We start from the raw sequence: 14,504 nt of genomic DNA, 5'->3' as shown, positions 1-14,504 counted from the left end.
ATGATGACAGAAGCACCCTATGAATGAAACCAGGGTGGGTTCTTAGATGCGTAAGATTTAAATGCGAGATGCAAAGACCGCGAGTTCAATATACCCTTTTACTATACGACTATTTCACATCTATCACAGCTAAGAACTCCACAAGTAAATTAAATGTATCAAATGTGTAACCAAGAGGCTGCTTACTTAGCCATCAATACGTTTCAGAATTTATAGAATATATTCAAATTCGAAGTAATCAAAAAATGAGCGGTCTCGAAATTAATAAATCCAAAACTGTCGAAGAGGGTGATGCTAAAACCATCGATCGTCATATTTACAAGCAGGGCCACTGCATGGAAGATGACGTCTATACGTGCTTGCTTAGACGACATGTACATAGATATCCCGAAGATGGTAGCCACAAGATGTGGGTGCTTCCACAACTAATAATACTCTTCTCAACTGGAGATGTAAGCCAGGTAACTAAAGCAATTGTAAAGGATATGATGCACCCGATTGGGAGTGGCCTGGTCGCCAGCGTTCTTGTGGAAGAATCGATACGTGAGGAGGTGATTCAAAAAATTGGTGCTAACTTAAAACCAATGGATGAACGGCTGCACCAACATCCAAATTACCTGAGATCGCTCAAGCTCATAGACCGCATGAATTGCTCAACCATACACATAGAGGAGTACGAGGACGGGGACACTGAAAAGAGGTATAGCCACATAAAGCCTGGTTCCCCCGTAGTGGTATTGGATTTCCCGCAACACTATTTCGGTGACAAACCGACAGCTGTAATAACTATGAGCACCTTTCGAAACTTCAATGAAGTTGTAAAACTATACAAACGGGAGGGTTTGAGCTTCGATTCGGTTTCTGTGTGGTCACTTAAGTTGGCACAGTGCTTCGAGCTGGTGACTAGGCTGCCGGAGCCCTTACACTGGACCTTTAATAGTATGAATGTGCCGGTTGACTTCCTGATAAAAACTCCTCAATCGAACGGATCAGTTTCCGTAACCCAAAACATGCACTACGAGCTCCATGCCATCAACGGAAAATATAAAACAATTGCTTTTCCAATTTGTCACGACCTTGAAAATTGATATTCTGCGGAATCAATATACCATGTAATACAAATTTATAAATAGAGGAGCCCAAATGACTCGACCGATTTGTAGGAAATGTTTGTTGAGAAACCCACCTAATGGTGGGTATGAGAATAGGTCGCAAAGTATTTTTTAACCTTCCTACCACCATCCACCTTATTTACACTCGATACTCAAAGAGCATAGGGGTATATTAGATTTGTGGTGGAAGTGGATGTCTGCGACACCCAGAAGGAGGCGGTGCCGAATCTGGATCAGTTCAGATTATAGCCAGAACTTGCCGCTGCTCACAACGTTTTCCCTCGTTTAATCTGGATTTTAGTGGTTTTGTCTGAACAATATCTAATTCTATCAGGTATGATTTCATCTATTTGTATGACGTGCTTTGTGACTGTGAAGGTTTGCGTTAAATTTGCGTTTTATTCCATTGGGCCGTAAAATAGACACGCACAGAGAAAATGGCAGACAGCACCAAAAAGTGAATTAAGCATTTATATTCGCTTCGTTTCACCGTCTCGGATTCGAGTGCAAGACATCTACTGAATAGTTCGCTCATCCGAAAGTACTGATTGGTGCTATGGAGAAAGAATGTCCCCATGTCAAGCGCTCAAATTCAAATATGGGTCAGATGGTATGTGTACCTACCTGTTGAGACACTACCAGAACTTTTGAATGGTTTGCTCATAAGCATGGATGTAGATTCAAACCAATTCATGCTTCCAAATGATATCCTTCGGAGCAACAGAAATAGCTCACAATACTGATGCAAATGATATTTTCCCTTTCCCATAAAATACAAGGTTGCAACATCCATTGGCGCTTGGTTCTAGGGGTTCTTGATCTGCGCTATCACCAGATCTTTTCCTAGTAAGCATTATGTTTTGCCAGGCTTACCGCACAAATCAGGAAAAAGTGGGAGCCAAGCCCTCTAATTGTCGGGCCGTGCTCCGGATAAACATCTGGCATGAGGCGGGCGGCATTTCAGATTTACGACCCGCATAGAGTTGTACGATCTGTGCGATCAGTAAATTAAAATGTGTCTGTTTGCGTTGCATTCGTATTGTTGTTTACTGTTTTTTCTATATTATTTGATTTTTAAATTTAATTCAACTCTAATCTATTAGCATTTTCTGGGATCCACTTCCTTTTGGCGGTCTGTCTGAGGCAGAAGGGAAACAGCCGCTCCCGTTGGCACCGGGGAGCCCCCAGGGCTCGGTGATGCACTGTGATGGAGGTGATGCAGTCGAGCGCTAAGCTTAAAAAGCTTTACCAGAAACGGCTAGGGTGGAAAAAGATAGGCCACAGGATGGACTCGGGTGAGGTATGTCTGTTATGCGACGGAGCAATAAGTATATATGAAAAGGAAGGACTTGAGCTGAGCTTCGTCCAATGTACAGAGCTGGGCAGGCAGCAGGTGGACCTCTGTCCCCACCGCAGAATCCCGGAAGAAAGAGAATATCCCCAGATTTGCATCCTTTGCGGGGGCGGAAGGGGCTGTGGCGAAATTTTGAAACAAACTCGTCTCGGTCCGATATATTAGGAGTGTGGATACCAAATTTGGTTGCTCTAGCTTTTATAGTCTCTGAGATCTAGGCGCTAATGTTTTACTCTAAGCAAAGCCGGCTATGCTACGTGTGTGTTAGAGAGAGACAGGGCGAGACAAAATGAAATTGTTTTCTTGATGCTGACTATAATAATAATACGATCCAATTCTGTAGTCTAAAAGATATGGTCATTCTCTACGATTCAGCGGTTTTGGTTTTATCGTATCTTTAAAAATGTGGATGCCACAGATTTTCGTCCTTTGTGGGGGCGGAAGTGGGCGGGGCGAAGTTTTGAAATATTTTTGTAGCAGTGACATATCACAGAAGTCTGGATCCAAAACATCGTTGCTTTAGCTCTTATAGTCTTTGAGCACTAGGCGCTGAAGGGGACGGACAGACGGACGGACGGACAGACGGACAGACGTACGGACGGACAGACGGACAGACAGACATGGCTCAATCGACTCGGCTATTGATGCTGATCAAGAATATATATACTTTATGGGGTCGGAAACGATTCCTTCTGGACGTTACACACATCTTCACCAAAAATCGAATATACCGCCCCAATACTCATTTTGAGTATCGGGTATAAAAGTAGAGAGAGAGGCCATGAGAAATTGTTCGAAAATCGATGTAGTATATGTTTTCAACTGAAATGACTCTGATTGTTTCGTTTATCTTAGTTATATCGACATTTGGCCAAGCAAGCTATGATCACTACCGTCTTCCTCAAACTTTGCAACCACGGCACTACAACTTGCGTGTTTTAACACACTTGGAAGACGAAACTGGGCTATCTTTTTCCGGTGAAGTGGAAATAGAGCTGCGTGCATTGCAGTCCACCAACAACATAACTTTGCATGCTGGCCCGCGTCTGCAAATTACCTCAGATCAAACGAACTTGTATTACTTAGATGAGAGCGGCAATAGGACAAAGATAGGCGTAAGAGCTGTGGAACGCAACTCGAAATATGATTATTATATACTAATGCTGTGTAAAGTACTGGAGCCGCGCCAAAATTATGTGCTGTATATACAGTTCTTCGCCCCGTTCGTGGGAGGAATGTCTGGCTATTATGTCAGCTCGTACAAAGATCAAAAACGTAATGAAACAAGGTGAGGATTAGCTATTGAAACACCAATCTGCAGGTCCTCCACAATCGTTTATATGTAGGTATTTGTCTGTGACACAGTTCGAACCCGCTTATGCGCGTACCGCCTTTCCCTGTTTCGATGAGCCGGCGTTCAAGGCTACGTTCAACATTACTCTCGGTCATCACAGGAAATACGTGGCTCTGAGTAATATGCCCGTCACAAAGAAGATTTCCATGTAAGTGGTTCAATAGTTAGGGTGTACCCTGATTCTCAATCAGATTTATGATGACAGATCTGGTCGTAAGAACTGGCTGTGGACGATTTTTGAGCAAACGTTGCCCATGTCGTCCTATTTGGTTTGCTATAGTGTCAACGACTTTGCGGGACTCAAATCGCAAAGTACCTTCAGTGTAGAGTTTACCACCTGGGCACCTGCTTCAGCCATTGCGCAATGCAAGTATGCTGCCCACATCGGTCCACGCCTATTGGACTATTACGAACGTGTATTTGAAATAGACTATCCTCTTCCCAAAGTAGACCAGCTGGCAGTGCCGGACTTTAGCGCTGGAGCGATGGAAAATTGGGGTCTCATAACGTACCGCGAGGCGGCACTATTTTATGCGCCGGAAGCCTCCTCTGAAGTGGACAAGCAGCGTGTGGCGAACATCATTGCCCATGAACTAGCCCATCAATGGTTTGGTAATCTTGTAACAATGAAGTGGTGGAATGATCTATGGCTCAATGAGGGATTTGCCACTTATGTAGCCACATTGGGCATGCAAGAGCTCTGCAAAAAGTGGCATGCTTATGCAGAGGAGTCGCTGGAGAATATGATGGTTGTACTTAACTCAGATGCGTACCATACTACACGTGCCATTTCCCAGTCGGTGAGCAGGGCTAGTCAGTTTGCGGAGCAGTTTGACCCTATCACCTATCGCAAGGGTGCAGTCATCATCCGTATGATGCACATGTTTACTGGCGATATGACATTCCGCAAAGGACTCAACTGCTATCTGAAGCGGCACGCCTACGGCAACGCAGATCAAAATGATCTGTGGCGGTCACTCTCGGAAGCTGCACATAAATTCGGAAGTATGCCTAGGTATCTGGACGTACAGAGGGTCATGGATACTTGGACGCTGCAAGCTGGCTATCCACTGATCACAGTACATCGTGACTATGTAAGAAACACGATGTCTATCAATCAGAGGAGGTTTCTCATAGATGGCTTAGGCAAAACTATGGAAAAGGACAATTCCATTTCCAATGGGTGTTGGTTTGTTCCAATAAGCTTTACTTTGGCACGCAGGGCCAATTTTACAGCAACGGAACCACGAGTATGGTTGCAATGCGATAGCCAAGTTAACGACATACCTCTCGAGGCTCGATCGCCGCTGAGTGCTGAAGCGGATCAATGGCTTATCCTTAACGTTCAACTGACGGCGCCTTTTCGAGTCAACTATGACACCGTAAACTGGCGACTCATTATTAAAACATTACATGGGGGTGATTTCCGGCGTATTCATACCATGAACCGTGCCCAGCTAATTAATGATGCTCTGGCTTTATCTTGGAATGGTCATCTGTGCTATAAGATTGCCTTAGACCTGCTTAGATATATCAAACAGGAGCATGCGTATATGCCTTGGCGCGCCGCCTTAGATCATTTGGAAACAATTTACCGGATCATAAAGCAAACTGCCGACTTTACCCTTTTTCAGGTATGAATACTTTAGAATTTGGATTAAGATTGTAAAGTGTGACTGTAGTACTATAGTATAGAAAGGAAGCTAGTGATCAGAATCAGTTCGAGGCTTTCACAAAAGCATAATGGACTTAAGTAGTCCCATTTTAATTAATTAAATTTGTAATATCAGCCGGACTAATTCCGATGGATTCATATAGCTGTATTTCTTTTTTGTGTAGGCCCGTGAAAACAATACCCTTCGCTTATTCTTTGTTGTATTAATAAGCCTCGAACTAATTCTAAAGTGTTTAATTAGCTAGACGTAGGAAAATTAGGTGAGAGCCTTTAATTTTCAGTAGCCTTAGCCACAGAACTTTATGAATGATTTGCTGAGACCGATTTACGTTTATCTTGGTGGAATGGAAACACAGTCAAAAGGTCACCATGTCGCTCACAAGACATTGATTAATCAATGGGCATGTCGGTTGGCTCTTTCAGATTGCCGTAAACGTGCTGTGCAGTATTACCATCGCTGGTTTATTTCAAACGATCCAGATCTGGTAAATCCCGTACCTCAAAACCTTCGATCGGTGGTTTATTGTGCAGCCCTGCGGCAAGGCGATGAGTACGACTGGAACTTTTTATGGCAACGCTATTGCAACGCAACGGTGGCCAGTGAGCGACGATTGATACTTCAGGCTCTGGGATGCACACGGATAGTATGGGTGATTCGTCGATATCTTGAGATTATTTTCAATGAGAATTCGTCAATACGCAAGCAGGACATTTCTTTAGCTTTTGGAGCCATTACGCGGAGTCACATCGGATTTCCTTTGGCCAAAAATTATTTTATGAATAATTTCACTCTGCTAACGAAGTCGTAAGAGACCACCATAACAGCTTTAACATTTAAATCTATTCAATCGTTTTGCAGTTTAGAGTCGAATTTCCGCGAGCTAGCTGCGTTGCTTCTACAGATAACTCAACACATAAGTAGCCCTCACGATTACAGGGAATTAAAAATGTTCATCGACTGCCACAGAAAACTCGAGAAGCTAGCCACACGCAGTGTAAGGCACGCTGTTGAGCACGCCCAGGTTAACTTACACTGGCGGCAGAAACAACAGCCAGAGTTCACGCGGTGGCTCAAAGCCCGCTACTAACTAGGAAATACGGCTTATGCACTTTTACATCCCATGATTTGTATTAAGATATCCTCTTTAGGCTTCCAGCTCCCAAGCACCGGTTGGTTTGGTTCGAACCAATGCATATTACGAGTAATATTCATTAAATAGCTCCGAAATAGTCATTAACCCCATATCAAAAGATAAACAGATCTTAATTGCAAAAGCTGAAGTCTGAAAGTCTTTAGTTTCTAGTTTTAAAGCAGAGCTTCTAGCTGAAACTGTCCACAGCTTTGTTGCTGTGCACGCACTTCCATACATACATATGTACATATGTCAGAACCGTAACGATCGGATTTATATTTCTCGGAACTAAAATTATTCTTTGTGTATTCTGGTCTGTTTTCCAAGAATTCACTGGGGGGTCAGTGTCACGTTTTATTCTCATTTTTAGCGTACTCATTAGCAGCCATACTATATTCCGGGACGTGACCAGGACGAGGCGCCTTCTAAGTAGACCACATTGTATAGTCGTATATTCATGATGAATTGGCAGTCTTGGACAACTGAGGCCGCAACGGGTGACCGACGACATTGCGTCCGTGAGGGAGTGACTACTAAGCCAACCGCACCTGGGGGCTGCACAGACGAGCAGTTCCTCCTGGCGTTTCTGCGTGAAACAAAATTCAGTCTGCAGTGATCCAAGGAGAAGTTCAATCGCTTATACACGCTGCAGTCCTCCATACCCGAGGTTTTCAACGAGCAGCGCATGGCCACAGACTGTGGCCTGTGGTGATCGACATCCTAAAGATGGGGTGAGTTTCAGTATCGGGTGCAGAGCTGTGGCACGAGAGAGGAGATTCATTGCAGAGTGCTGCTGCTGTCGAGCCAGGGCCATGCGTGACAATCATTCGTGCCGGCTCTTACGACACCAGCAACTACAAGTTCCAGGACATCATGCAGCTGGGCTCCATGATTGGGGAGATCATGAGGATCGAGGACGAGATCGCATACCCAGAGGCCATATTCCAAATAGATAGTCTCGAATACCTACCCATATACCCTATAGCCTGCATTTCAAGGGCTCGCAGAACTTTGGCACAGCCATCGTTCTTCCTTTGGGTCTGTTGGGTCATTCCGTAAAGTGAAAGTCGGCTGAATCTTAACCGATTGGAAGGAATTAATCAACAGCAATGGCGATTATGTGCATAAATAATAAATTAATTTAAGCATAACATATTGTTCAAATTCACTCATGTATCCGAACAACTGATCTCTAAAGAAATCATATAAAGTAGACGAGTTATGACTGTTCGGGTGTAAACAGAGATCTGAAATCCATTAAAAAATACTACAGCAAAACACAAGTTGAGAATACACTTAACCAACGTAGTCCTAAAATAACAATAATGTAAGCATGCACTCAAATAGACATCCGCAGTAAAATGTATCCCTTGCGTAGTCTAACGATAATTATAGAAATACAAATTGTACCTTCTACTTCATTGTCAAATCACATATAAGGCTCTGATTTTAAGAATAAAATTTAGTTTGAACTACAACTCAACTAGTTCATGGAAAAATGTGGCAGATCGAATTTTGGGAACTATGGTGCTTCGATTCGGCTGCAGCCGAATCTATTAATTTAAGTTTGAATGAGAATTTCTTAACGCTTTTTTCGAATTCCAAAAATGTATAATTTCCAACTGTGAGGCATTGTACACACAATTTGGCAGCACGTAATTTCTCGATAGTGCTTTCTTTTAACCCAATCATCGTATCATTCATCGTCATTTCGGAATCTAGCCTGTGGTTTCATTCCAATTGAAATTCCGTCAGTTGGAGCTAAAAAATTTTGCGTAAAGCTCTAAAAAAAAATTACACAAAATGTGAATAATTTGTAATTTGAATCCAACGGTTCAATGGCAAGGCGGATGAGATTTTGTAAGTACTATTTAATTAATGTATAAAATATGTACAAAGTTCTCGGGGATGTCTAGAATTGACTGCGCCTAGCACAGCTCTCGATCGGAATCATCGATGGTCAATCATCAGAGTATATCCGGTATTGGCAAAGTTCCCCTGCAAAAGATAAAAGTAGCTGAATTTATAGGTATGTATATGTACCTACTGCATTGCTGTACGCACCCACCATCTGCGGTATAGCGAGAGGTTCTGATCAAGATCATTTGAATAACTAATTGCCTCCATTATTTTTATAGGCACACAGGCGTAAAGATCTCACGGCTCAAATGTCCGAAATTTAAATGTTATTTAATCAAACTAAAAAGGATCGGGATATCGTCCCTATCTGAAGTCCCCCAGTCCCACATATTTAGTTTTCTCACCCGATCTGGGCGATTCAATCCATTTTCACATCAACTGTAGTTTCTATGGCCATAATATAATCCTTACTATACTAAAAATCGGATCTCGCGACGAATTTAGTGTTAATCTAGTTTATATCATCGTCATCATCGTAGTCGTCCATTTCGTCGTCATACTGTCGGGGTCCACGGGTCACAACTTCTATACTTACATGACACGCAGCTCTTCTAAAGTGGGAACACTCAAACGAGATTTATTTTTTAATTTAAATGAAATTCGAAGCAATTCGTCCTGTTTCACCTTAAGCCGTCCGTGCCTATCCCACCTGATATGCAGCAGTTTATCAGCGTCGGGTATCAATTGCAGCCCCTCAGCAGCAATATCCCTTCAGGGAAAGCTCAATTAGTTCTAGTTCGATCTCTCCATCATTTGGCTTCCATATGAACCGTGGATCTGAAAGGTGAATTTTACGTCGCGGGCCTAAAATATCTTCAAATCCCCAAGATCCTAAGAAGATTTAACAGTAAGAAAATGTTTCTGCATGGCTTTGAATGAAACAATCAACTTTTTCAAAATCTTTTTCAGAAAAAAGATTCATATTTTAATCAATTTCAGTTAACAATAAATTTAACTGGTAAAGTCCTTTTTAGCATATTCTGATTAATTTTCAGGGCAAATTGGTTTGGGCACTAGCACCAATCTTTAATGGTTTTGCCAGAGTCATATGTCTTCTGCTGAATTGTTCCTTCACCGACTCTGGCGTGACAGTACTTGCTATCTCCAGATATTGCACTGCTCGAATCTGGCCATTTTCTAGCACTGGCACGAGTCCTACACGAAGTCCCGGCACGACTTGTCCGTTACTTTGAAATTGTCCCTGAAATAATCCCGTCAGAACAATCAGCACAAATAAACGCAGCTCCATTGTTCAACTGGTTCGGATGAGTATGAGCACAGACCTCTGGAAAAAGCTTTATATTTTGTACTCCTCGCGGTGGGTTACAACTCTTGGTCTTCCTCCCAACCAGGGTGATTGTTCTGTGTCAGCGGTCATGATCCGCAAAGGTTGAATACCTCGACTGGAATAATTTAGCACTCTTCCCCAGCTCCATAACCAGTCGACACTTTTTGAAATGCTCATTTATTCATTCACACGAGATTTGACTCCTAAAGTCCCTTGCAGACTGCATTATAATTATTTACATCTAAAGGGAACATTTTTCACCAAGCTGTAATTAAATTCGTTTCTTCAATCTACGTCAGATTCGATAAAACCCATATGACCATGTCATTCCGTCTTTAATATTGCATACATATAAATACATACATATGTACATGTATATCTGATCCAATTGATATATTATAAACTTGTTATGCTAATTAATTGATGTATTCATTACAGGTAACAACAGAAATATTTGGATATCCATTGATGCATTTGTTATTCAAGGCCAATCTACAAATCTACAATCTTAAACTTCCAGTATCGTTCCGACATGAGCATAAGTATTTTTGTTCCTTAACTAAGGCTAAAATCACTCGCAACTTGTTTTGGATTTCGTTTGTTAGCTCCACCATATCGGAACCGGTTGGTACTCAAAGTGAGCAATAAGCGCAAAAGAAAAACAGTAGTAGTAACTAAGTACTCAAAGATAACATTATATAACAGCCAGATGGAATCACGTTTTTCGGAAGATTCGCGTAAGATATCTTTAAAAATGTATGAGCGCTAAAGCTTGGCGTTTCAGCGGTCATTTAGCTTTCAAATTGAAATCCGATTCATCGCTCAAGAAGAATTTATAAATATTTGATGACTTATTATCAGACCTCATATCTTCTGGTGCAAAAATTTAAGAGAATTGCCCAGGATGAGAGTATGGGGAAGACGTATTTCAAAACGAATAGTTTTGAAATAAAAACTAAATTTCGAAAAAGGAAGAAATACAAATTTTAAATGGGATCAAGCAATTAAGTGATAGTTAGATCCTCATATTATAAAATGGAACTTGGACCCTGGTTGATTCTAGATGCGTGTTTACAACAAAGAATGACGAATTGGGTAATCCTACAATGTATAAATCTCGACTTGCGGCACGTAGTTTCACACAATATTTAGTTGATTAAACTTACATTATACTTAATACGACATTTCCGCTGTGAACCAAAACGACTGATAGATTCTGATTTCTGATAGATTTGGTGTTTTTAAACGAAATTTTGACTTTGAAAACTCAAAAAGGCGAAATTAATTTATATAAAATTATTTTGGCCTTTGGTATTATTCTGAAATTGGGTGTCGTTTAAGATATCGTTAGTAAAAATCTATTGATAAATGGTTGAGGTGCAGTCGTTTGACCAAACCTCTGAATTCCGAGTTTTACAGTTAAATTCTATAGATTGGGTGAAAGCAGACATTTTATTAAAAAAAAATATAAATAGACAGATTTGATGGAAAATTAGGAAAATTAATCTGCTTACATAATTAATGCTTTAAGGTTAGTACTACAATTCCAAGTAAACTCAATTATGTGGCATTAAATTTAGATGAAATATGTGTCTTGAGTAGAGCTGTTGGTACTTTAAGTAGATACACCATTTAAAATAATAAAGAAGCATGGCAGTGCCTAAAAAGAGTTTTAAAATATTTTAATCTTAGGTTGATTTTGGTTAAAAGTTTAAATCATACAAATTTGTTTACTGTATACTAATGGAAACGAAAATCACAGAAGGGTTATCCATTTAAAATGTTAGATTCATGCCTAATTTTGTGGAATTCAAGAAAGCAAAATTCAGTTGCTGCTTCATCTACTGAGGCCGAGTATATGGCACTGTTTGAAGCTACGAAAGAAGCTATGTGGTTAAAGTCTATAAGCTTACAAGGCCGCAAAAAAAAACCATATTAGCATTAGGTCTCATTTTCTTGGGGTACAAATTATACAAAAACTAATTTGTATTAAGTATTTTTTCACAGATGAACAACTGGCAGATATTTTGACGAAATCATTGCCGGGACCCTGATTTGTTGAGCCGAGTTCAGCTGTTAAAATGATGAAATATAGCTGTATAATGCATAATTTTAAATTTGATAAAATTGAATTAATATAGTCCGGCTGGGTTTTTTGGTCTTCCCCAACCATTTTCAACACTAACCTACGAAGAGTTCCTGTTAAGAGTCAACGGAGCAAAAAACGAGGGGGAACGTTGTGAGTTGCTGCGGAGACCGCAACTGTACAGTTATACCCGATACTAAGTCAGTATGGCTCTCCTCCGGCAGACGCCGCTAATATTAAACGACACGACAAAGAGTACGTGCGAGAGAGACAGAAAATCAGTCTGAGCGTGACGTCGGGCGCTGCGTAGCCAGTGCAAATTGATTTGTTCCTTTTGGCCATAAAAATTATCTGATCTGATCCAGGTTCAGCAATCTGATAGATATGGTCATTATCTATGATTCTGCGTTTTTAGTTTTCTCCGAATTTGCAATATTGTGGATGCAACAGGTTTTCGTTCTTTGTGGTGGCGGAAGGGGGTGGGGCAAAATTCTGAGATATACGTTTTATAGTGAGATCTAACAGGAGTTCGGATACCAAATTTGGTTACTCTAGCCTTAATAGTCTCTGAGATTTGTGGATGCCCCAGATTTTCGTCCTTTGCGGGGGCGGAAGGGGGTGTGGCGAAATTTTGACACGAATCGGTCAAGGTCCGATATCACAGGAGTGTGGATACCAAATTTGGTTGCTCTGGCTCTTATAGGTTCTGAGATCCTAGAACTCATATTTTGCAATTGGCAAAACCGACCATGAAACCTGTGTGTTAGAGAGAGACAGAGTGAGAAAGAATGAAATTGTTTTCTTGATTCTGGCTACAATAATTATACGATCTGGTTGAGATTTTACACTAGAAGATATGGTCATCCTCTACGATTCTGCGTAGGTTCTATCGGTTTTATCGTATCTTTAAAAATGTGGATGCCACAGATTTTCGTCCTTTGTGGGGGCGGAAGTGGGCGGTTCGAAGTTTTGAAATATTTTTGTAGCAGTGACATATCACAGAAGTCTGGATCCAAAACATCGTTGCTCTTATAGTCTTTGAGCACTAGGCGCTGAAGGGGACGGACAGACGGACGGACGGACAGACGGACAGACAGACAGGGCTCAATCGACTCGGCTATTGATGCTGATCAAGAATATATATACATTATGGGGTCGGAAACGATTCCTTCTGGACGTTACACACATCCACTTTTACCACAAATCTAATATACCCCAATACTCATTTTGAGTATCGGGTATAAACAAGTAAAAAATCCGGCAGGTTCCGGTTTTCACTTACTTTTGCGTTTTCAGCCCCAACGTACTGCCACATGTACTGCTAAACGCACAATTTAATGCTGTTGGGCGCACAGTGTATTGTGTAGGGTATTGCGCTGATAAAATCGTCTATTATGTGTAACTACATTCTATGTATCAATAACCGACTCGGGGTGCGCCAGCTGTCAGCACAAATTCGAAAATTATTGCTGCCCTCACCAATTATTTCCGACCAAAATGTGAAGAAAATTAGTTATAAAGAAGGTAGCTTAAATTGCCTGGTAATGGTGTCAAACTTATGTTAATGCGTCAATTAGTCATCTATTTTTTCATTTTGCGATTAAGATTCGTTTTGTTGTACGAAAAGCTGTTTGCTTTTAATTTTTTGCAAGGAAAATGTTTCCATTTTGAAAACGGGAGCTTGCAAAAGAATATGGGAACATATTTGAGAACATATTCCACCAACAAATATTTAACAATGGTCTTAGGATGTAATGTACATCTTAAATTAAATTAAGTCTTTATAGGAATACAACAAAATTGCATAGGAGAAATATCAATTACGAAAACGTGACGTCGTATTTATATCTAAACCCAAAACCAAAAAATATTTCAACAGAATAGAAATGTCAGTAAAAAAGCAACTACGTAAAAATTATGATAAAACGAATGCGATGAAATAAATTACTATCTGACACATACGAATAAAGACACAAAATTTTTTAATTACCGAGTTTTTCGAACAATTTTGCTTCGAATTTAAATTTAAACAGTGGGTGAATTGACCAATCTAGCATAAGAAACTTCTTTTGTGAAATGCGGAATTTCTAAAACTTTTTTTTTAGAATTCTTCCAACAGATTTAAGTTTTGTTTTTTTTTTTGTAATTTATCTTTTATTTAAAAACTTTCAGCTACGCTACGCAGATTTTGAAGTGAAAAATGTTTTCTGTATTTTCTGAGGTAGGTACTTTCGAATAGTAATTATTTTTAGATCCGCGAGTAACAGCCCTCTGCAGGTGTCACAGGGTCTACTTGATCATACTGCACCTAATTGCATCGCCACTTGAAAGATGCAGTAATTGCATATCAACGTTCAAATTATACAGCTTTAGAAAAGAGTAAAAATGTTGTGCTGCACTTAATGCCGTTTGCTCGACCTTCGTAGTTATATATTTAAATCTTTTTCAAATCTTAAAGTAAATGTAAATAGCGACGGGAAACCAAAATATTTGTCGTTAAGGCCAGACAATTAAAACTGACAAGTCAGCTGAAAAATAGCACCAAGAATACAAAGAAGCTGTTCAAAATTAAAAAATATAAG

The 14,504-nt window shown here is 40.4% G+C and overlaps 3 protein-coding genes across 3 annotated transcripts; 2 read left to right on the top strand and 1 right to left on the bottom strand.

Moving 5' to 3' along the window:
* Positions 1-284: 284 nt before the first annotated feature.
* Positions 285-1,261, top strand: LOC6597988. The gene has a single exon (XM_002023048.2). It carries the CDS (start codon positions 336-338, stop codon positions 1,086-1,088), a length of 753 nt encoding a protein of 250 aa, XP_002023084.2. The 5' UTR covers positions 285-335; the 3' UTR covers positions 1,089-1,261.
* Positions 1,262-3,701: 2,440 nt separating this feature from the next.
* LOC6597989 (aminopeptidase Ey) lies at positions 3,702-6,776 on the top strand. Its single transcript, XM_026987496.1, has 5 exons — positions 3,702-3,754; positions 3,813-3,968; positions 4,026-5,454; positions 5,792-6,300; positions 6,355-6,776. Exons 1-5 carry the CDS (start codon positions 3,702-3,704, stop codon positions 6,581-6,583), a joined length of 2,376 nt encoding a protein of 791 aa, XP_026843297.1. The 3' UTR covers positions 6,584-6,776.
* A 2,763-nt stretch (positions 6,777-9,539) lies between these two features.
* On the bottom strand, positions 9,540-9,797 carry LOC113565459. Its single transcript, XM_026987495.1, has one exon. The coding sequence runs from the start codon at positions 9,795-9,797 to the stop codon at positions 9,540-9,542; it is 258 nt and encodes an 85-aa protein (XP_026843296.1).
* Positions 9,798-14,504: the final 4,707 nt, after the last annotated feature.

The sequence above is a fragment of the Drosophila persimilis genome, unplaced genomic scaffold (genome assembly GCF_003286085.1).
Source record: "Drosophila persimilis strain 14011-0111.01,24,50 unplaced genomic scaffold, DperRS2 tig00000124-arrow-pilon, whole genome shotgun sequence".
In the NCBI taxonomy this organism is placed as follows: domain Eukaryota; kingdom Metazoa; phylum Arthropoda; class Insecta; order Diptera; family Drosophilidae; genus Drosophila; species Drosophila persimilis.
The sequence above is the reverse complement of the archived record's forward strand: the minus strand, read 5'-3'. Positions and strand labels throughout refer to the sequence as shown.